Source organism: Sinohyriopsis cumingii, chromosome 3 (assembly GCF_028554795.1).
Source record: "Sinohyriopsis cumingii isolate HCF-2022 chromosome 3, ASM2855479v2, whole genome shotgun sequence".
In the NCBI taxonomy this organism is placed as follows: Eukaryota; Metazoa; Mollusca; class Bivalvia; order Unionida; family Unionidae; genus Sinohyriopsis; species Sinohyriopsis cumingii.
In genome coordinates, this window is record NC_142963.1 from 94,748,385 (window position 1) to 94,773,094 (window position 24,710).

At 38.5% G+C, this 24,710-nt stretch overlaps 1 protein-coding gene across 2 annotated transcripts in view; it reads right to left on the bottom strand.

Annotated features, from left to right (window-relative positions):
- Positions 1–24,710, bottom strand: part of LOC149803320 (palmitoyltransferase ZDHHC13-like) — a 57,143-nt gene that overhangs the window by 14,357 nt on the left and 18,076 nt on the right. For both annotated transcript variants that reach the window (XM_089953026.1, XM_089953025.1), the window contains exons 5-8: positions 23,618–23,796; positions 17,375–17,608; positions 11,836–11,918; positions 1,134–1,220 (exon numbers count right to left, since the gene is read on the bottom strand). In XM_089953026.1, the coding sequence (XP_089809152.1) occupies positions 1,134–1,220; positions 11,836–11,918; positions 17,375–17,608; positions 23,618–23,796 (583 nt within the window). The remainder of the gene's footprint in view (positions 1–1,133; positions 1,221–11,835; positions 11,919–17,374; positions 17,609–23,617; positions 23,797–24,710) is intronic.

The window sequence follows — 24,710 nt, forward strand, 5'->3', positions numbered from 1 at the left end:
AACCCTGTTCCTGTACCAAGAGGCTGATAAGTGATAGATGGGGAAGAACTTCTCTTCAACCGATTTATCACTGTATGCATCATATGTGCGGTGTTTTGCCTCCTGAACAGAAGGGGGGGGGGGGCAACATGCTACCAGAAGCATGATATGTACTGCAGTGCTCTATCTCCTTAATGGGAAGGAACAATCACTGATGGGGTACTCAACCTCCCTAAAGGGAGGGTGCAACCATATGGTTGTGATGCACAACCTCCTTCAAGGGAGGGTGCAACCCACTATTGTGGTGATCTACCTCCCTAAAGGGAGGGTGCAACCTGCTATTGTGATGCTCAACCTCCAGAAGAGGAGGGTGCAACCTGTTATTGCAGTGCTCTACCTCCCTAAAGGGAGGATACAACCCACTATAGCAGTGCTCTACCTCCCTAATGAAAGGGTGCAACATGCTATCATGGTGCTCTACTTCCTTAAAGGGAGGCTGCAACCTGCAGCATGCATGCTGTTAGAGACATGAGAATATTTCGTCATCTCCCAACATGGGGAAGTCAATCAACTTCTCAAACGTCTAGACCTTCATGCAGGAGAAACTTCACTAGCCAACAAAGATGTTTGTCCCAATATGTGAGACCTGGAGAAGAAAAAAAACTTTTTCAGAAAATTCTGAACAAAATAGGGAGAGATTGTTTGAGCACTTATGTAATCTGTGAGTATCTCAAGGGCCCTTATGATGGCTACACTGCCTCACAGACTGTTCTGACATTATTCTGTAATAAAGAAATAATGAAATCACTTGTTGTGTCCACCTTACCTTTTAACTGCCTCTATAATAATCTTTTGTACAACTACCCCAAGGATTGTTTTACATGGGCTCTAAGCAGGACTGCTTACTGGGTATAACGACTACATGTTAGGGACATGTATAGTGATGTCAAAACCTGAAAATCATGTTTTTTGCAGGACACATTATGTTCTGGCAGGTATGCTTTCAACTAATGAACCCCCAGGGTCAGATATAATAAACAGGATATATTGGTGTACATACCGGGCTACATTCTTGTATTATATGGTAAAAACTCTTCCAATATTGAACCAACAGGGTCAAATATAACAAACAGAATACAGAATAGTCTACATACCTGGCTCCATTCGTAGAACCTTCCAGTATAGGTACAGTTGTATGGCATTCAGAAATACTGAAATCAGCACTACAAGAGGATTGTTATCTGGATCAGGTATAGGAACAATCATACATCATTTGCATACTTACAGGAACTGAAATATATTTAGTTTTTTTGGAAGTGGTTTGATACTTTAAGTGATGATGACAAGTGTCTATATTAATACATTTTATATAAATGACATGAAACTTGATACCCAACTCCTGAAATTAAATCAATTCACTGCAAGATAAAGATCAAATCAGATTGTTTTTTATTTAGTTAGGTACTGTGTATAATTAATAACACATCAACATAAGAAAGGTTATGTTATATCAAAGAAAATTTGCATAAAGTGCCTCTCTAAGAGACAACACCCCCAAGAGCACTCCAGTAGCCTAGTGGTTAGAGCGTCTGCCTCGAATGGGGGATGTCGTGGGTTCAATCCCTGACTGAGTCATACCAAAAACTTACAAAAATGGTACTAACAGCTGCCTCGCTTGGTGCTCAGCATTAAGAGGTTAGTGGTTAGGACTGGTCGGCCTGGTGTCAGGATGTGACTGGGTGGGACATCATGCTACATGTCTGTGGCACATCACTGTAAACTGTCACACTACAGACATTGTAGCGATATGACTGAAAAATTGTTAATGCTACACTAAAAATCCAAATCACACACACACACACCTAAAAAAAACTACTGATCACTTAGGACTCTTACAAACAATATTACATAATGAGGGATTACTGGCTCTTTGATGCTCAACATCTGCCATCTTCTGAACACATGGGACAGTAAGCCTGTCATGAGAGGATGGGGTAGTAACATTTTTCTTCCGTTTCCAACTTTTCATAGAAAGTTGAAATTTTAGAGATGTTGGTATAATTTACATACTGATACAGCATATGAACTTCTGGTAAATACCTGGAAGATTAAAAGTATAAGTTTGGTTAGTTTTACCTGCCAAGAAACAACAGTGTTACCCATAGTTATTGTTTGGCTGAATTTGTCAGTAAGTGCTCTATTAAACTGCTTTAAAAAATCAACAGGAAATAGAATGTACCCACCACTGAAGGAGAGATCCATGTTATGGAAAGTTGGTGTTTCTCCAAACCACATGTTGAGCTGCAATGATGGGACCCTGAGAAAAAACATGCCTATGCGTTACTGTGTTAATGAGAGGTAAAAGGTAAAGAAGTAGTATGGGAACGCCAAAATGCTGCCTTCATGATGTCCTCCAAGGAGTGATTAAGATAGGCCCAGGATGCAGCAATGGCTTGAACCCGACATGGACTTTTAGTTTCAAAGAAAGGTCTCAATCAGTAAGAGATTGGTACACGATTTTGATTGTGGTCATAGTCCATCATGAGATAGTGGCAGTTCTAATGTCTATAAAGCCCTTGTGAGAGAGGAAAAGATGCGTCTAAACCTTTCTTTTTCCTTTTGGATGCCTTAAAATAGAAACAGAGTGCCCTCACAGGGCTTTAAAGTCTATCTGCATCATCCACAGCATAAATTTGATGGAGAAGATTTCTATTAGTAGTGGACCTATGAAAGGTAATTTAGTTTTCGCTAAAAATCCCAGTTGAGAAAGGAGGGAAAATGACTATTAGTTCCTATTAGACCAGAGACAGGTAGTGTTGACAGATAAGGCATGAATCTCACTTTGTCTTCATGTGGAAGCAAGGATGAGTAGAAACAAGTCTTGAGAGTGAGGTCCTGAAAAGGATGCCTCAGTTGATTGCTCTTAGGGGGTTTGGTTGACAGCCATAAAACACAAGAAAGATTCCATCTAGGCATAAGAGAGCATGAGACAGATCTCTGCAGCTCAAAATAATTAATAAGATTAGCAAGGTGCAAATCCTAACCATCTGCTGTACATCGTGAGAATTTAAGTGTTTGAAATAGCAGTTCTAAAGTCCTTGATAGTCGATACTGATCATCTTTTGTTCTCAAAGAAGAAACAAAAGGGAACTAGCAATAGAAGTTAGAGACGAGCAGCTACTGCACTAATCACAGAAGATTCTCCATCTGGCATCATATACCTTGGATGTCAAAGCCATCCTGGCCTGATCAATGCAAGTGGCAACTTGGTGTGAAACTTGTTCTGGTGGTGAGACTGCTTGAGAAGTCAGAAGTGGGAAGTCATATGAGAACAGCTGATCCCACTGGGAAACAGTCAAACCCACTAAAGATTGAAGGCATCCACCACTCATGCTCTTTAATCAAAGACAGGAGAAATGCAAAAGGGAAGTCTGTTAATGAGCTTGGTTGCAAACAGATCCATGATGGGTATTCCCATAGACTGACAAGGGACTTTGTAACAGAGTGGTGAAGAGTCCATTCTGTGGGGATGGCTCTGCCAGTTCTGGACAGATTGCCCACCAAAATGTTCTTCTTGCTGGAAATGTGGCAAACTCCAAGTGTTAATGTTCTTTGAGGTGGTCTAGATGACGAGGTTCCAGTCTTCCACACAAAGAGAAGGAGCATGTATACCTCCTGGACATTGGAGTTAACCTACGACAGATATGTTATTGGAGGATTCCATAATACATGAACCCCATACTATGTTGATGCACCCTTGCAGTACTAGATATGCTTTCATTTATAGGTTCCAAAGACCCTGTAAAATTATACCCTCTAGCTCTAAATGAGCACCACAACCAGAATCTAACACACTGGTAAACAGATAGGAGTGGAGGCTGGGTGCACGCATGGGAACTCCAATCATAAATCTGTCCAAATTCACCCATCATTGCAAATGATGATGAAATGCTAGTGCTGGAAGGAACTGGGCTGATCATGAATCTCTGAGATTTTCAGCATGCAAGATGGAGGAACTGTAGAGGTTGTATATGAAGATGTCTTAATAGAACCAAGTCAGGGGCGGTGTTCAAGGTTCCCAAGAAAGAGGTATTCTGAGTGCAAAAGAAATTCCGAGTGGTAGGACCCAGAATTAAAAATCTACCTGGTCCAAGCAAAATCGGAGATATCTTCAGTGAGGAGGAAATATAGGGAAGATAGGCATCCTGAGGGTTGATGGAGACTGCCCCATTTGATGTACAAAGTGCATTCTGGATTGAGGAGGTGTTGAAAAGTTTGTCAAGCAAAAAAAAAAACAGTTTAAAGGGGTGAGGTTGATTATAATGTGAAACTTTCCACTTTCATTGGTAACCAGGAAGATGATGGAATAGAAGTTGGGTGACTAATTGTTTAAAACCCTCTCAACTACCCCTTTCTGTAAAAGGTTGTGCACTTCTTCCCTCAGTTTTACCAGATTGGATTAGTGACTAAAGATGGGGGTCATGTATAGAAGAAGTAGTTCCCAAAACTAAGTCCATAGGGCTGCTCCCCTCCCCATTTTAAAAAACAAGGGGTGTATGATGTTGTTGTTGTTTTGGGGTGTTGTTGTGGGGTTTAACGCCATTTTTCAGCACACGATAGGCTAGACATGGCGGCCAGTATTAATGGTGGAGGAAGAACCCGGTAAAACCCCGGAAAGAACCACCAACCCACAAGAAGCTACTGGCAAGCTTTCTCACATACACACATTGGCCAAATCCGAGACTTGAACCCACACAGACAGAGGTGAGATGGCAGTGATCCGTAATAGAGAGCACTTTAGACCACTCTGCCACTCGGGGCCCCAGGGGTGTATGAAAACTGCTTCCTTCCTTTCCAGGTACACTAAGAACCTCTCTTTTTCTGTTTCTGGGAGACTGATGGATGAGGAGGTCTAATTTGAGATTGTGGATTGGACTGGGGCTGTGTTTGCTTGAAGAACTTGGCAGACGTTTCTGGCAAATTGTGATGGGCCAGGAGTAGATGTAATGGCTCTATGTTGATGATCCAGCGAGTCTTGAGAAGCCACAGTAGGAATAAGGTCTCCAAAGAAAGCCAAAGCTTCCACTGGAGCAGCCCTAAGGTATATACTGGTCTAGTAAAACCTTTGAGGAGTCCAAAGCAGCATCATGGTGAATGTGTACAAGTTCTGCCAACAAATTCATAGTGACAGAAAGTTCATGCCAAGACATCTTTGCCACAGCTTCCAACATATGTTGAAGGGTGGCTGGGATCAATGAGGTCTCTCTCAGTATGCTAAAAGAAGCAGCTAAGAAAAGGGCAACATGTGAAGCTATGGTGACAAGCAGTTGGACTTTCTGGTCCTAGGCTTCAATGTCTTTTACGGAAAGTCGTGCCAGGCCCCACTTTAAATACCCACCTTGGCTGCATAAAGCTAGGTAGGTTTCAAAGGTCACTTTGGGAATTGTCCCGGGTAGTTGTCACAACAGACCAAAGGTCCCTTTGTTGAGGAGAGGATGATGTTTTAGGCTGTCAAAAACTTCTGAGCAACTTCCTCAACAGTACAAGACTGAGGAAGGAGGAGAAGGTATGGTTGTGGTTGAGCCCCTGAGACCTTTCCCAAATTGGAAAGAATCTTTTGGACCATATGCCAGGTGGTTTGGGCAACAAGTCAGTGGGTAAGAGACATTAGATTTTCTTTATCCCCTTATCAAAAAGACCATACCTCCTTTTCCACATCTAACAGAGAAGAAGGAGCAGCTGTAAAATAAAAGGCACCAGTAGTGCTTCCTCCGCAATAAATTCATAGTCTACAAGAATGGAGATAGCATCATCAAAGAAACTTCAAGCTGGAGAGTGTAAGTCCCTAAGTTGTGATGCAGGGCTTCCACTAGGCCTCGCATTTGTTGCCAAATGTGAAAAAATTGGAAAGTGGCGCTATTTTACTGACTGGCTAAAGTTGCTGGCGACAAATTTTTACGAAGTAAATTTTTCATTTTTCACTGATATAAGTGGCTTGGGCCACTTAATATATGTTTTCATTATCTGTGACAATCAGTGGCTCATGTCGGTAGATGATGAACAAGACGTTATTTGAGTGTGTGTGTGATTTGGATTTTTAATGTAGCTTTAACAATTTTTCAGTCATATCGCTACGATGTCTGCAGTGTGGCAGTTTATAGTATCTCTAGCACTGGGGCATCATGCCGCAGACATGTGGCATGATGTCCCACCCAGTCATATTATCCTGACACCAGGCTGACCAGTCCTAATACTAACCTCTTAATGCTAAGCGCCAAGCAAGGCAGCTGTTAGTACCATTATTGTAAGTCTTTGGTACGACTCAGCTGGAGATTGAACTCACATAACTCCCGCATCCGAGGTGGATGCTCTAACCACTAGGCCACCGGACTGTTTACATTATTTGAAGATGATTGCAGCTAACTGCAAGCTGTCAGTCAGTTTTGAGAAGCAATTAAATGTGATTAGTATGAAATATTGAATGACCGGGGGATATACTCTATTGCTAAACAGGTAGGCAAACAGATTTGGTGTCATTTGCACGTGCTGTTAATTTATATTTATTGCAAACTGTGAGTGAGATGCACTTGGACTGCTTAGTTTTTTATGGAATATTTACTTAGATAACATTTTTGTTGTCTGAATTTTACTGAATAACACAGATGCTGATACAAGGCTGCCAAATCATTGACTGTAAAGGGGCCGAGTCACTTAAAAATTAAAAATTTACTTTATAAAACAAGTTGGTATCAAGCACAAAGAATATGGCTAATCTAGCTCTTAAAAACAAAGATTTATATCTAGCTGCATCTAAGGCAATTACCAGGTTACTTGTTGCCCCTATTTCTACTGTAGAGTGTGAGAGGGGTTCAATCACCAGAATCTTAAAAAATTCTTTCGGTGTATCTACCCTGAAAAATTTAATGAGCATTTTTATTGATGGGTCTAGTGTTGATAATTTTAATTTCAGGAAGGCATTTAAGAAAAAGTCTGGGAAAAAAATGAGGTGGATATTGATGAAGTGTCAGAGACATTGTTCATAAAGACTAAGCAGTATTTTGTATTATCAGTTATAAAGAAATACTTATTCATTCTTGCTTTCATATACCGTACATTGAACTTCACATGTATATCATGGTATTGTTATATTTATTAATAATTATTATTGTGCTTTGAAATATAATAAAAACATGTAAAAGCTGTTTTATTGTCATGTTTATATAGATTACAAATAGGGCCAATATAATGATATGCATATATTTAAGTCCCTGCATCATGGCATAAAATGGCTCTTATGGCTGAAAAGTGGCTCTAAATGTTTTAATTTGGTGAATTTTATGGCGCAAAAAAATATTTCCAAGGGAGGCCCTATGTGAAGAGAGTATACGATCATTCTGTACTAAGCCCTGTACTTCAACACATTGAATTGGGGGCTGAAAGAATAGTATATGTAGGGGAGAGATGAGAATGTCTGTCTGTCCTGGATGAAGTGATGCCTCAAGCCTTCTGAATTTTTTCCACCCAGTTATGAGGTGATGGTAGGACTCAAGTCACAAGACCAAGGACCCTGAGATGGAAGACCCCAATGCTATACTGATTCAATGAGATAATAAGAAAGGTGGGGATACTGATCCTTGCCTGAACCAGCTGATTATACTCCCAAAGTTTCTCATAATGAGGTGGTAGAGGGGGAATCCTGTCCAAATCATATCCCCACAGAGTAAATCCATTGTGTGATAATCAGATGATACAGGATCAACAGATGCATCACTCAAAAAGGTGTGCTGATCCCTCCCATGAGGAGGGTGTGACTCACTAACTCTTAAGAGGTGGGAGTGATGCAGCTCTTTCTCAGTGGGAGGCAGAGATACACTATAAGTGGTGCATCTCATCAACATACTATAGTATAAGCAGTACATCTCCTCCTCAATGGGCAGCATGCTACGAGATGAGTAGTGAATCTTCTCCATCATGGGAAGCAGTGACATGCTATGGGATGAGTGGTGAAATCTCCTCCATCATGGGAAGCAGTGACATGCTAATGGGATGAGTGGTGCATCTCCTCCATCATGGGAAGCAGTGACATGCTACGAGATGAGTGGTGAATCTCCTCCATCATGGGAAGCAGTGACATGCTAATGGGATGAGTGGTGCATCTCCTCCATCATGGGAAGCAGTGACATGCTACGAGATGAGTAGTGAATCTTCTCCATCATGGGAAGCAGTGACATGCTAATGGGATGAGTGGTGCATCTCCTCCATCATGGGAAGCAGTGACTTGCTACGCGATGAGTGGTGAATCTCCTCCATCATGGAAAGCAGTGACATGCTAATGGGATGAGTGGTGCATCTTGTCCATCATGGGAAGCAGTGACACGCTACGAGATGAGTGGTGCATCTCCTCCATCATGGGAAGCAGTGACATGCTACAAGATGAGTAGTGAATCTTCTCCATCATGGGAAGCAGTGACATGCTATGGGATGAGTGGTGAAATCTCCTCCATCATGGGAAGCAGTGACATGCTACGAGATGAATGGTGAATCTTCTCCATCGTGGAAAGCAGTGACATGCTATGAGATGAGTAGTGAATTTTCTCCATCATGGGAAGCAGTGACATGCTATGGGATGAGTGGTGCATCTCCTCCATCATGGGAAGCAGTGACATGCTAATGAGATGAGTGGTGAATCTCCTCCATCATGGGAAGCAGTGACATGCTATGGGATGAGTGGTGCATCTCCTCCATCATGGGAAGCAGTGACATGCTAATGGGATGACTGGTGAATCTCCTCCATCATGGGAAGCAGTGACATGCTAATGGGATGAGTGGTGCATCTCCTCCATCATGGAAAGCAGTGACATGCTAATGAGATGAGTAGTGAATCTTCTCCATCATGGGAAGCAGTGACATGCTAATGAGATGAGTAGTGAATCTTCTCCATCATGGGAAGCAGTGACATGCTAAGGGATGAGTGGTGAATCTCCTCCATCATGGAAAGCAGTGACATGCTAATGGGATGAGTGGTGCATCTCCTCCATCATGGGAAGCAGTGACATGCTATGAGATGAGTGGTGAATCTCCTCCATCATGGGAAGCAGTGACATGCTACGAGATGAGTAGTGAATCTTCTCCATCATGGGAAGCAGTGACATGCTAATGGGATGAGTGGTGCATCTCCTCCATCATGGGAAGCAGTGACTTGCTACGAGATGAGTGGTGAATCTCCTCCATCATGGAAAGCAGTGACATGCTAATGGGATGAGTGGTGCATCTCCTCCATCATGGGAAGCAGTGACACGCTACGAGATGAGTGGTGCATCTCCTCCATCATGGGAAGCAGTGACATGCTACGAGATGAGTAGTGAATCTTCTCCATTATGGGAAGCAGTGACATGCTATGGGATGAGTGGTGAAATCTCCTCCATCATGGGAAGCAGTGACATGCTACGAGATGAGTGGTGAATCTCCTCCATCGTGGAAAGCAGTGACATGCTACGAGATGAGTAGTGAATCTTCTCCATCATGGGAAGCAGTGACATGCTATGGGATGAGTGGTGCATCTCCTCCATCATGGGAAGCAGTGACATGCTACGAGATGAGTGGTGAATCTCCTCCATCATGAGAAGCAGTGACATGCTATGGGATGAGTGGTGCATCTCCTCCATCATGGGAAGCAGTGACATGCTAATGGGATGACTGGTGAATCTCCTCCATCATGGGAAGCAGTGACATGCTAATGGGATGAGTGGTGCATCTCCTCCATCATGGAAAGCAGTGACATGCTAATGAGATGAGTAGTGAATCTTCTCCATCATGGGAAGAAGTGACATGCTAAGAGATGAGTGGTGAATCTCCTCCATCATGGGAAGCAGTGACATGCTATGGGATGAGTGGTGCATCTCCTCCATCATGGGAAGCAGTGACATGCTATGAGATAAGTGGTGAATATCCTCCATCATGGAAAGCAGTGACATGCTAATGGGATGAGTGGTGCATCTCCTCCATCATGGGAAGCAGTGACATGCTATGAGATGAGTGGTGAATCTCCTCCATCATGGGAAGCAGTGACATGCTACAAGATGAGTAGTGAATCTTCTCCATCATGGGAAGCAGTGACATGCTAATGGGATGAGTGGTGCATCTCCTCCATCATGGGAAGCACTGACATGTTAATGGGATGAGTGGTGCATCTCCTCCATCATGGGAGGCAGCAACATGCAACTAGATGGACAGTGTATCTCTGTCACAACAGGAGGTAGTGACACAATGGAGGTGTGTCTTCCAGTCAGAAGAGAAAAGGTTCTTGCAGAGCTCTGAGTATTCAGTAAGAGAGAAGCCAGAAAAGTCAGATGAAGAAGGAGAATGAAGTTTTTCTTTCATTGATATTTGTCACCAAGGTAACTCACCTTGTTTATATGCAGTGCAATACACAGTACACCCCTGTGTTCTCTATGCATGTAGTAAACAGCAGTAAAGTTTACCAGTCTTTTTTCTATGTAAGAAAGTGATTTCTCAGTGAATAGTTGCTGCAAAACAAAAGCAGAACTTGATGATAAAGGTGAATGTATTCAAACAATATCTCCATAAGTGAGATATGGGTAAGAACTGCTGGTAATTTGTGCAACCTTTCCTAAATTAAGTTTTACAAGTTGTGTGACTCTAATCATTTGTGCAAGAAACTCGTGATCCCATGGCAGCATCACTGCATATCCCTGTTAGAAGTCTGGCAGTGCTATATGAAGAGGATTTAAAGTAAAGGACCACTTCACCCAAAGTTAAAAGTGGGACAATGGTATATTAAGCAACTTAAAAGTGAGGGGCACGCTGTATAGAATACTCATTTTATAACTGAACAGTAGTATATTAGGTACATTTAAAGTTAAAGGCACAGTGTTTACAATAACCATGTTATAAGTGGGACAAATGTATATTAAAGTAACTTAAAAGTGAAGGGCATGCTGTATAAAATACCCATGTAATATGTGGGACAGTGGTATATTAAGTACCTTAAAAGTGAAGGGCACACTGTTTACAATAACCATGTTATAGTGGGATAGTGGTATATTAAGTACCTTAAAAGTGAGGGGCACACTGTCTACAATATTCATGTAATAGTGGGACTGGTATATTAGGTAATTTAAAAGTGAGAGGCATACTGTTTATAATAACCATGTCATAAGTTTATGAGTGGCACAGTGGTATATTAAAGTAACTTAAAAATAAGGGGCATGCTGTATTGAATAAACATGTTATAAGTGGGACAGTGGTATATTAAGTAACTTAAAAGTGAGGGGCATGCTGTATTGAATAAACATGTTATAAGTGGGACAGTGGTATATTAAGTAACTTAAAAGTGAGGGGCATGCTGTATTGAATAAACATGTTATAAGTGGGACAGTGGTATATTAAGTAACTTAAAAGTGAGGGGCATGCTGTATTGAATAAACATGTTATAAGTGGGACAGTGGTATATTAAGTAACTTAAAAGTGAGGGGCATGCTGTATTGAATAAACATGTTATAAGTGGGACAGTGGTATATTAAGTAACTTAAAAGTGAGGGGCATGCTGTATTGAATAAACATGTTATAAGTGGGACAGTGGTATATTAAGTAACTTAAAAGTGAGGGGCATGCTGTATTGAATAAACATGTTATAAGTGGGACAGTGGTATATTAAGTAACTTAAAAGTGAGGGGCATGCTGTATTGAATAAACATGTTATAAGTGGGATAGTGGTATATTAAGTAACTTAAAAGTGAGGGGCATGCTAAAGGGCTTTATATTAAGGGATCAATTCAATAATTGTTTCATTTAAATAGGAAGACAGACTATAATGTTGTGTTTATCAAAGGATACGTGGAGCTACAGCTACATAATAGACCAACATTGTGTGAAATGTTCCAGCAGCAAACATTCCAGCATAGAAAGGAGATGGCCATCTGGAAAATAAAATGTGTACTATGCATAAATATCTGGAATATATTATTTGCACATAATTTCAACTTATGTGCTACAAGTATGTCAGTATTGTCCTATAGTTCTTGTGACATCTTAGTGTAATGATGAATAGATAAGTTTATTTCTGCCCTTGTTTCCCATTTTATTATCAAGTTTTATGAAAATATTCACTTCAAACTGTTTCAGATACCTAATTACTTCTCATGTGGGTTGATTTCTTCGCCCATTTCAACATGATGACTATTTACTCTAGTTCATACAATTTGGCTAATGATGATGATGATGACGATGATGATGACTTAATAGAGTGCTTAATCTTTTGGAAAAGTTCTATGCACTTTACAACATCATGTTAACTCATTATGGGATAAGAACAGTTTGCATAGACACAACACACAACACATGAAAATGTCTCAAAAAACACTGGGAATCAGTTCAAGAATCATCAGGTTTTAGTCTTTCTGAACTTGTTTTTGGACATACTGTCTGTGGATCACTTAAGTTTCTAAAAAGGAAACTTTTTATATCTATGACTTCAAATATTACTCTTCTTAATTTATGTCTTTAATTTTGAAAATAAGTTGTCAAAGGCATGTTCGGTAGGAAGAAATAATCCTCACTATACCCAACCCAAAATGAAATTAAGGTATGACAAAACTGCAAAAGAAAGAACTTTTGAGCATGGTGATAAAGTTTTGGCTTTCTTGCCATAACTCAAAATCCTCTTCATCTTAAGTATTATGGTCCGAATTAAGTTAAAAAGAAAATGACACAAAGTATATCATCAACACTCTTGGGTGGCAGAAACAGAAACAACTCGCCATATAAATATCTTAATGGAGTATGTTGATAAAGATAGCCCTATTAATTAGTCAATCAATTTTGTTTTACCTGTCCTAAATCTAAGGGTTTAAACAATGGTATGCAACCAGACTAGTGATTTTGGTGTAACCAAATCTTCAGAATTCAGACATAATGAACAATTTGGACCAGAATCTTTCGCATCAACAGCCACAAGAAAAGAATGATTTAAAGCAGATGTTGCATGAGTATCAGCACTTGTTTCCAAATGTTCCACCCTGAATAAATAAAACCTACCATGAAGTTAAAATTGTAGATTCATCCTTACATCCTCTCAAGCTGGAATTTTTAAGAAAGGAAATGCAAAAAATGCTGGTGAATGATTGTATTGCACCAAGTAAAAGTAACTAGAGTTTGCCATTTATTCTTCTGCCGAAACCTGAAAATAATTTCTGTACATGTACTGATTATAGGAAAGTGAACAGTGTAGCCCAAACAGATTCATTTCCAATACCAAGAATCGATGACTGTATCAACAAAATTGGAAATGCATAATATGCCACCAAGTTTGACCTGTTGAAAGGATTTTGGCAAATCCATTTACTGATAGAGCAATAGAAATTGTGTCCGTTTCAACTCCACATGGACTCGACCAATATTTGGCATGCAAAATTCTCCCTCAACATTCCAGCATTTAATGAATATGGTAACACCTGGTATAGATGGCTGTGATGCATACATCAATGATGTCATTATAGTGACATCTGGAAAGATTACCTGGAAATTCTTTGCTCAAGTGAGGCAAATTTTACAATTTAAGTAAAAGTGAGTTTTGCCAAGAGTGTGTTACATTTTTAGGACATACTGTGGGACACAAGGAAGCTAAACCCTTAAGAGTCAAGGTTAAAGCCATTTCTTTTGGTTTGGGTAAATATTATTGGAAAGTTTACTTCAATTTTTCCATAATTGTTGAAGCCCCGACAAATTTGTTGAGTAAAAAGCCCTATGTTGTATTAGCCTGACAAAAGTCAGTAGGCTTTCAATAAATGAAAGGCCATACTTAGGAGTGTACCAGTTCTTTCAGCTTCAGATTTCAACCAACCATTTAAAATGTATGTTGATACAAGTGATGTAGGGGCTGGTGAAGTGCTAATTCAAGAATACCAAAATGGTGTTGATCATCCAGTGTGCAACTTCTCAAAAAAATGAAAAATACATCAGAGAAATTATTCCACAATTGAAAGTAGTGTTTGGCTTTAATTTTAGCTTTGCTGCATTTTGAAGTGTATATCAATTCAGCTCCTCCATATTATTGTATTCAGTGATCAAAACTCCCTAACTTTCATCAACAAAATGAAAAACAAATATCAGACATCATTGAGTTGGAGTCTGATGTTGCAAGAATGCAACATCAACATTAGACATATAAAAAAGACCACTTGATCACAGATGAACTTACACGTGTAAGTTCTTTACTGCTTTAACTTGTGTACATTTCTGTGTTTTTCACAGAACATCTTCGTAGGAAACTTTTATTATTCTGATCAAATCTATGTTTGACTAATATGTAAAAACTTTATTGGATAAATCTTTCTTTTTGTTCATGATGGGAGTTGTTATGTATATCTTTATTTTTTAAAACATTTTGTTCATGACTGTATCTATATTAAGTGCAGTTTCAGTACACGACTAAATTGCAATGATCATCTAATATATTCCAGACATTAGACAGATATAAATTCCATTTTAAGATATTAACAGTGCCTGTACTATCTATAGAATTAACAATAAACTGGTTTATTAGTTTGGGGTTGTTTCCCATTGCATAGATAAATCAGGTGGGTTCTAAGAAGAATAAAGTTATTCCCATTGGATGGGCAGTAAGGTGGGTTCTAAGAAGAATTAAATTATTCCCATTGGATGGGCAGTAAGGTGGGTTCTAAGAAGAATTAAATTATTTCCATTGGATGGGCAGTAAGGTGGGTTCTAAGAAGAATTAAATTATTCCCACTGGATGGGCAGTAAGGTGGGTTCTTTTATGATGAGGAATATTGAAATATGTCGTGTAGAAGTAGGAGAAAATTGCATTTTAGAACTGTATTCATGTATATAAGGAGAGAAATGAGCAATTATTCCATTCCTTATTTGTATTCCTATTTCATATGTTCTTTTTAAACATCAGTCTCCAGATGTGTTTAATGTTGTGTTTAGATATAATTTGAGAGGACACATTCAGATTATTAATTGGAATAATAAAATGCTCAATGACTAAAATATTATTCTGGGGCTATTGTGAAATTATTCAAAGGAGTTCTGGACAGTGCCATTCTGATATATCAAGAATGTTGCCAGATCACTACATTCAAGAAACTGGAATTCATTCAGAATATTTGTCTTTAAGAATTGAGATAGATCTTGGATATCATTGATAAGACTGTAAATTCCTCTTAAACTATCTCTTTATAACTTTCATAATTAAATTATTTGTTTTTAAAAACTTTGTTTTGCTTCTTTTTTATATTTTGTTTATGACCATAGATTTGTAACAAGCAATGCTGTCTGATGGAAGCATACTCAAAATGTCATAAGAAATAAATACGCTGAATCTTTCATGACAAGTGACATAAATTATTTTAAATTCTTTGACCTATTGGTAAGAAGCAAATTTATTTTTCAGAGAAAATTGGGTACCTATGCACAACTGGTTTTGAAGTGAAATTCACCTGTATAATTCCTGGCCATTGGAGCTCACATTATTGCTTAAAATTACCTACAATTAATACATTCTATTTCATTACATGTGTATCTGTAAGTAAATATGCAATGATAAACCAATCAAGAAAATCAAATACTAAAACACTGTTCAAACATTAAAAGGCATTACACTATTATTTTGGAGAATAACATATGGGGTCTGGAAACAAGCTGGGTTAAAAAAACACACAGAAAATACAGTACACAAAACGTATCATAAACAATTAACTTGTGAAAATTTTTTGATGATGCCTTTACTAAACTGAAGAGAAAAACATGGCAGGTCACCCTCAACTGATTTATAATTTATTGGATGGTCAGTGTACATGCAGGTGTCATGCTTGGATGGAGGAAAGCATACTTTTTAGGTGTTGCTTCTGTGTCTGACTGACTGAGGTAACTGCTAGTGAATGGAAAACAGCTGCATGGGGATGTAATTATATAGCATCCCAGAAAATATGCTCCTGTCAGATGCTACTTTTGAAACCTACAGTATATGACATACAGATGGGGGGTCATAAGCAGGATGGATTTATGAGATAGCAGATCTAAAGTTGTGTTCCTAATGTTATTATAAATGGATAATGTATTTGTCTGAGAAACAGAATGCTCCTCATAAAAACAGTGTGATGGCCATTACCACAATGATAGTCAAGGAATATTATTCCATTAGGTCAATATAGCTTACAAGAACAAAAAATGTAATGAAATGATATATGATGCTCTGAAAATGTTGGGAAAATACTCATATTTTTATCAATATTTTATAGTGCTTCCACTTTAAATTTTATCATTGTTTTATGACTTGAATGCCCTGGAATGGCAATCATTCCAATTTACCTGAGTAAAATTAATATATAGTGTGGTTCATTGATTAGTGATATACAGCAATGGAATTGCTCATGTTGGGGATACCTATTTTACAATAATAGCAAAACAAATGGTAAAAATATTTCTGAAATTTCTGGAACATTTCTATCTTTGCTGAAACACCAAAATTCTGACAGCAATTTCTGAATAGTTCTGGTGAAATTGTAACAGTAGGCAGCCCTCTGTGTGTGTGTGTGTGATTTGGATTTTTAATGTAGCTTGAACAATTTTTCAGTCATATCGCTATGATGTTTGCAGTGTGGCAGTTTATAGTGATATCTAGCACTTGGGTATCATGCCACAGACATGTAACATGATGTCCCACCCAGTCACATTATCCTGACAGCAGGCCGACCAGTCCTAACACTAACCTCTTAATTCTGAGATGAAGTGATGGTTCATGTGCTTCCACATATTTTCTGCAGACTGTTATAAATACTGTCAAAGTCAAATTCGCTGACTGTGTATCAGATTAAGCATTTGAAGGTGTGATTTGCAAGCTGATCCATACAATACAGAGCCAGTCAAATTTGGATAAGACCTCTATACGCAAAGCAGGACCTCCCCAACCTGTGGTATTGATAGTTTGTAAACAACAACCAGTGAACAATTACTCAGTCTTACTTAATGAATCTAATTCAGAATTAAACCTGGATTTAAATTTTTCAAAATCCGTTTTTTCTGGGTAACTGTCATAGCAACATCCTTATACAGAAATACTTTTAAGCTTTCAACATCATTAAAGCACATTCCCAGTAAACATGCCCATAATTTTTACTAAATCTGTACAAAGGCACAACATGCATAAAATTAAGCATTGTTATTTTCATTAAGGAATGAGTTAATTGCCTGAACATAGTTCACATATCATGAATTTACATGTGTATATTAAAAAACAAATAAAACAGTCCCAAGTTAAGTTGTAAATACTAAAACATTCACACTTGCAAACAAAAAATGGACTCTTTCTTCAATGAAAAACACATGCCTTCCTTGCTTGTATGGACTGTACCTGCAGACATGATTCAGCCTGTGACTACTTGTGATGATCTGTTTCAGGAGGTAGCCCAATCCCACAAGGAACACAAAACCCTGGTAGCCATGCCCAACAAAGAGTGCAATAATGATGCACAGCATGTACACAACCCCACACACAAGAAGCCACCAGTACCACAGATACATTGGCCCAGATAGGCTCTCCTTACCAAGCAATAGCCGCTCAAACAATTCAACCACCTGTCGTGTCCTGTAAGACAGTAAACATGTGACTTAGAAAGACAAAAATTACATAGCAAAAGGTTTTGTGTTGATTAGTTTTCATGAATCATGCCACCTAATCATAAATTGCCAAAGGATGGTTCACTGCAAAGTCAGGTCAAGTGTGTGATTACTATTTTTATAGATATTTTAATGAAATAAGTAAACTAATGAGTAATAAAGCTAATGAAACCCTGTCGTTTTCTTGTCTAGGTAAAAGTGTATAGTACTGGTATGACCTGTTGTTGTCTCTGTCTAGGTAAAAGTGTATAGTACTGGTATGACCTGTTGTTGTCTCTGTTTAGGTAAAAGTGTATAGTACTGGTATGACCTGTTGTTGTCTCTGTCTAGGTAAAAGTGTATAGTACTGGTATGACCTGTTGTTGTCTCTAAGTAATAGTGTATAGTACTGGTATGACTTGTTGTTGTCTCTGTCTAGGTAAAAGTGTATAGTACTGGTATGACCTGTTGTTGTCTCTGTTTAGGTAAAAGTGTATAGTACTGGTATGACCTGTTTGTTGTCTCTGTCTAGGTAAAAGTGTATAGTACTGGTATGACCTGTTGTTGTCTCTGTTTAGGTAAAAGTGTATAGTACTGGTATGACCTGTTGTTGTCTCTAAGTAATAGTATATAGTACTGGTATGACCTGTTGTTGTCTCTGTCTAGGTAAAAGTGTATAGTACTGGTATGACCTGTTGTTGTCTCTGTTTAGGTAAAAGTGTATAGTACTGGTATGACCTGTTTGTTGTCTCTGTCTAGGTAAAAGTGTATAGTACTGGTATGACCTGTTGTTGTCTCTGTTTAGGTAAAAGTGTACAGTACTGGTATGACCTGTTGTTGTCTCTAAGTAATAGTATATAGTACTGGTATGACCTGTTGTTGTCTCTGTCTAGGTAAAAGTGTATAGTACTGGTATGACCTGTTGTTGTCTCTGTCTAGGTAAAAGTGTATAGTACTGGTATGACCTGTTGTTGTCTCTGTCTAGGTAAAAGTGTATAGTACTGGTATGACCTGTTGTTGTCTCTGTCTAGGTAAAAGTGTATAGTACTGGTATGACCTGTTGTTGTCTCTAAGTAATAGTGTATAGTACTGGTATGACCTGTTGTTGTCTCTGTCTAGGTAAAAGTGTATAGTACTGGTATGACCTGTTGTTGTCTCTGTCTAGGTAAAAGTGTATAGTACTGGTATAACCTGCTGTTTTCTTTGTCTAGGTAAAAAATATACAGTATTGGTACAATTTGATCTTTTCTTTGTCCATAAAAAAAATATGTAGTACTGGTATGACCTGTTGCTTTGTTTGTTGAGGTAAAAAAATATACTGTCAATGATCCAAGCCTCTGGATGTTAAATATAATAATTTTCCATCTGTCTGGATAATCCATGTACTACTTAAAATTATACATTTTTCAGAATACTCATGGAAAATTATTATCTAAATTATCATGACTGTGTATCACTGAACCCAGCAAGTATAACGACTAGGTAGGAAAACCAGGCTGCATTATATCCTTGGTTGCTAATAAAGAGCACCTGCATTATAATGTTTCAATGTTCCTTTTGAAATAAAGAATGGTCATTATTTGTAAGGCTATGACACACTGTTCATCATGTATACGTACTACTTTTGGTGACAAGTCTGGAGGAAAACAATTTTTTTTAGCAAATTATGTTTGTCCTATAATACTTTATTATATTACATTAGGATTACTTTCTTTGCTACTTCTGAATACAGCACTTCCAGAAAGATGGCGAAAAAATAGGTCTTTCTGTGTTTGTGTGTGTATATATAGTAACTCTCATAGGTTAACTCCCCTTTCTACCTGTTCGGTGGCTGCTGATATATCCAGTTTAAACCAGTCTTTTACTTAAGCATGACTTTAAAGGATGCTTGCATTGTGGGGAAGTGTGGGAGGGATTATTTGCAATGTGCTAAGGTAAATATTATAGGAGAAATATAATTTCCTAAAAAATTTGTTTTCTTCAGCAAATCCATTACCTGATCATATCACATTAGCAGAAAAGGTAAGAGGAAGAGGAAAGGTTGAGCATCCTTCTTCTACCTGTGTCATCCAGAAGCTTGTATGCTCTACTAATGGATAGAATTTTCCTAATGCTAGACCTTAGTTATACAAATGAGGAGCTCATTATGGGATTTTTCACATAATTGGTCTCACCTTTAAAGAGTTACCCAGGCAAATCCAGTTAAAGTGGCCAATACCACCTGGTTACAAGGTTGTGCTGTCATACAGGGAGTGGTTACTGTCTGTGTGAATACAATTGGCCTGATGAGGTTCAGTACTTTTATGGGCAAGTCCATGTCCAACAGATTAAAGCTGGAGAAAGTGGTCTGGGCATGCTATCCAACTGACTGTACTATGTCTCGAATGGAGACGTTACAGTTGAATGGCAGGCTCATGGAAATTGCACATATTTCCTGACCCAAGATTTTCATTTTATTTCACCTGTTCCTGATTTTACAACTCCATCTGACCATGCAGATAGCACTTTTGGTGTTATGTTTTGGCAGAAAAACATAGCTCAGCCATTGCGGGTTTTCTCTAAACACTGCAGATAATATCAGAACACCTGTAGGATCTTGGAGCTTCACGTCTCTAGACATATCAGTGGAAGTGAGGGGACAAATAGTTATTTGTTTGTTGCCTATTGATACCAACCTGTTTTTGGCAATGAAACCAGGTTGTGTCATTAGGACAACTGTTGAGATGGAACTGCATGCATGGAAGTGGTTGACAGGGGTTCAAACTTGGATGAATTAAGCCATGTCAACACTAAGGAGAAATTCAATTTTCGGAAAAAAGTGAGTGAGCATGGTGTGGATATATCCAGGATTTGTCCCATTTTATTGAGATGATCAGAACTCTCTGGCAGTTCATGTCCCTTACTCATAGGCTACTTTTGGTATCAGAACTGATGGAGAGAAGGTGTAGGCCCACATTCTCTCTCAGTGGACTGATAGAGCAGGTCCATAAAAGGGGAGATGAGGGTTGGCAATTTATTGTTTCACCTTGTCATGAAAAGATCTTTTGTAGGGTGGCCCCATAGGGTGAAATTTTTTTACTGAATGTGGAAGAAAAGAGAAAACACTCTGAGTGCAGAAGTTGTCCTCTCCTTAAAAATGAATCAGCTAAAATGTTGGACCATCCTGGTATGTGGCAGGCCTGAATATTTATCTGGTATGGGGCAAAACACTGAAGGTAATCCCATAGCATGACACAAAAGTCTGGTGATTCTGTCCCTCCATGTTTTAGAAGGTACATGACCACTACTGAAGTGTTTGACAGTATCAGGACTGTATGTCCATGCAAACGATCTACCCAGTTGTTTAATGCATTGAAGATGGCTATCATTTCCAGGAGGTTGATGTGAAGAGCCTTCTCTGGCCATGTCCACTTGCCACTGACCATCTTAAAGTCCAGTAGCAAGTGTGCTCACCAACCAGGCAGTCTGACGTGTACAAATTGTGATTACCAGTTGTGGATTTTTGAGGTGTATTCATGCTGTGAGTCACATCCTGTCTTGCTACTGGAGAAGGAAAAATTTTATGTGGGTCGATATCATAGTATTGTGATCTAGAGAATGGCCTGTGAAAGGTGACCATTGGGGTAGAAGAGCCATTTGTAATGGTGTAGTATAAAAGTGGCCATGGTGTAACAAATCTTCCACTCCACTGAACAGGCCAAGGAGGTGAGGAAACTCTATCCACAATGCAAATGTTTTGTCTGAAATCCTCTTGGATGCAAGAACCATGTTTTCAATGTATTTGGGAGGGAGACATGCGAGACTGACGTGTGAAATGAATTCCACATCGAGATGGACAAAATGATAATAATAAGGAATAAGATCAGACTTCTCCATGTTTATTATCCAACCAAGGTTGTGCATAAGGGTAAAAACGTTATTCATATCTAGGAGCAAATTTTAACTTACCCATTGTTTTTGAAGAATGTTGTCCAAGTATGCTGCCGCACTGTAGAGGTCATACTGAACCTTGAGATTACAGTCTAACATTCTTGTGAAAGCCCAAGTTTAGGCCAAAAGAAAGAACACAGAACTGATATACTGTGCCAGAATAGGTGAAACAAAGATATCTGCATGATTTCATATGGACTGGAATGTGAAAATATGCACTGGGCAGCTATAAACTGATTATGTAGTCATCAAGCCACAGTGAAAGGCAGAGAGACTCCTCCATCTCCATCCTGAATTTCGGGGCCAAAATGAATCGGTAAGGCCTGCTGAGTTTCATCACATGTCTCAATTTGCCACATGACTTTATTACCAGAAGCAATTTGGATTAAAAGATTTATCTCCTTCTGTAGTATATCCACCTTCATGGGATCACTTTCGGTTTACATCATGGAGGGGGGCATCAAAAGCGGGAGGCCAGATAAATGATATTCTTAGGCCCTCTGACAAGACATGGATCAACAAATCATTTTGCAGAAAGAGACTGATCTAAGGCTAATGAAAATGGACGAGTCTGGTGCCTACAGGTGGGTCGCTAGCAGGTAGGGTAAAATATAAGACACTGATGCATGGCGAGTGGCTTGGAGGAGGAAAACTTTTCTATCTCCACTCCAGGCCTGGCAGTAAGAAGTAGGGGTGTATAACTCTTCTAATTTACCTGGCCATGGCTATTCAGTGAGGAAGCTGATATAATGTTCCTCACTAGCTTGGAGGTAGAATTGAAGACTTGCCAATCCACTTTATAACAAAGTGGTAAAGTCATGCCAAAAGCAGAAACATCCTTGTCAACATTACATATTTCCAAACAATATGCATCAGAGTGCAACTTGCATCAGCAAGACAAGAAGCTAGCTGGCAAATGACTCATGGAAAATAGGCTTTTGCATTACCAGAGTCACAAATTTTTTCTGTTAGATGTCTGGTCAATTCTGCAACTTTTGCTATCTGAGGCAATATCCTAATTGGTGGCCTATGGTCTTCGTTGTCTACATCAACAGATACTTTGACCTTGTAGATATATATAATGGTAAGTGGAGGCAGCCATTCATCAGATGTCTTCTGAATCATCATGTGGGGGTGGAGGGCCAATAGATATTGCTCTTATTTAGTGGCCCTTGGTCTATTTTTCCATTAGACTATGCATTCTGTCCACTTAGCACACACTTTACTAGTGTAAAAGTATTAACCATAAAAAATCATATATACTTACTTTACTACTGAATAGAAAAGTGGATGATTAAATTTAACTTATAAAATTTAAAGAACTAGCACATGGAGTGGGAAGTGAAAAACTGATTTAAACTGGTAGACTCCTAATGGGTAGAAAGGGGAGTTAACCTGTAAGTGTTGCTTCCCTTTGTCATATATATATATATATATATATATATATATATATATATATATATATATATATATATATATATATATATATATATATATATATATATATGTGTGTGTGTGTGTGTGTGTGTGTGTGTGTGTGTGAAAGATATCCTAATGTAATGTGATCATCAGGTAGTGTATTTGCAGGAGAAACTTTGTTAAGCAATGTAACCAGTTTGAGCATCAATGTTGTTTCATAACACAAAGATTATCCTTCACAACCAAATGTCAGCAAAATAATGTGTCTATTCATCTCAGCTTAAGTCCAGTATACGTGTCCTAAATGCACGAGTCTGGTATACGTATCCTCTATGCATGAGTCCAGTATAAGTGTCCTATATGCAATCAGCATAATACCACCTCATCTGTGATTTGTTGTATATGACAGATGGCACTCTTCAATGATAGGTTGGTTCTTGAGGTGTAAAATTGGTTTGTGTGGTATAAGTGATTCACAAGATACCTGGGCAGGTTATGGCATTTTATCATGAGAAATAACATATGTGAACTTGTGGTAGTGTCTGGCAAGATCTATAGAGGTGTGTAGCCCTATGTCTGGGGAGGATCTATGGGTGTGTAACCGTGTTGCATGGAAAGGTAATGGAACACTATGCCAAAAGAAACTTACTGGTATTTGTCATGTTGTCTTGCCAGATCTAGGGGTGTGTAACCACTGTGGTTTTTTGTCTGTAATGCTGACATTCCCAGGCGTCTCAAGAGGATCCAGCTGCCATGCTGGTAACCTTCCCTAGCACAGATGTGGAGTGGCGTGTTTCCTTCCCCATCAGGCAAGGAGGGGTCACATCTCTATCAAAATATAATTTAACACAAGTGCATATCATTAAATAAAATAATAGTAATTATCTTAGTAAGTTGCTTTTATATTTATTGGTCACATCACAGAATTTCTTTATGTCAAATGACAGAAAACTATATATCTATTTCTTACATCATTGACTTTCTTGATGTTAAATCATAGAAATCTATAAATCTATTTGCTACATCACTGACTTTCTTGAAATCATTCCTCATCTAGAGTGATATGTGGCAAAACTAGAAAATTTTTATACTAGACAAATGAATAGTTAGAACAATTGAATGATGGAGGAAAGCAGAGAAATATATAAGGATTATATAAATTTCATGTGAGATGAAGAAAAAATGTTTGTTAAAGTAACAAATGATTTAGCTTTGAAGTTAAATGGCAAATTAATGAACTTTAAACCTTGAAGAAAATAACTTTTCAAATATTTTTTGTTCTACAACTGTCATAATGGAAGTTGCAAATCTTTTCAGACTAAATCCTCCCCATCATGAAGATAAAAGTACTTGGAAAAAATGCAAGGGCTTTTGTAAAACAACAATAAAAAAGTCAAAGTTAAGTAAGCGTCATGAAATGTTGGTCATTTTTGCAATTTGCAGAGGCCTTGAGACGAGAATGAAAAATTACTGTATAAGGAGTTCTGAACCTGTGGGATTTGCTATGTGGAATTATGTTTATGTCTAACAAATGTGTTCTTATTTACCTCGCAATAATTAGTATGAAGTTTCTCCTTTGCTTATGTTGTTAACCTGGTTCCTAATCTTCAGTTTATTTTTTGTCTGGGTTGTTAACTTTCACCATTTAGTTTTCAATAAAATTTATCTTATGAAATGAACAATGTCTCAAAGTAGAACTGCCTGCCTGATATATTTTGAGGGGATTTGTTTTTCTAGGCAGC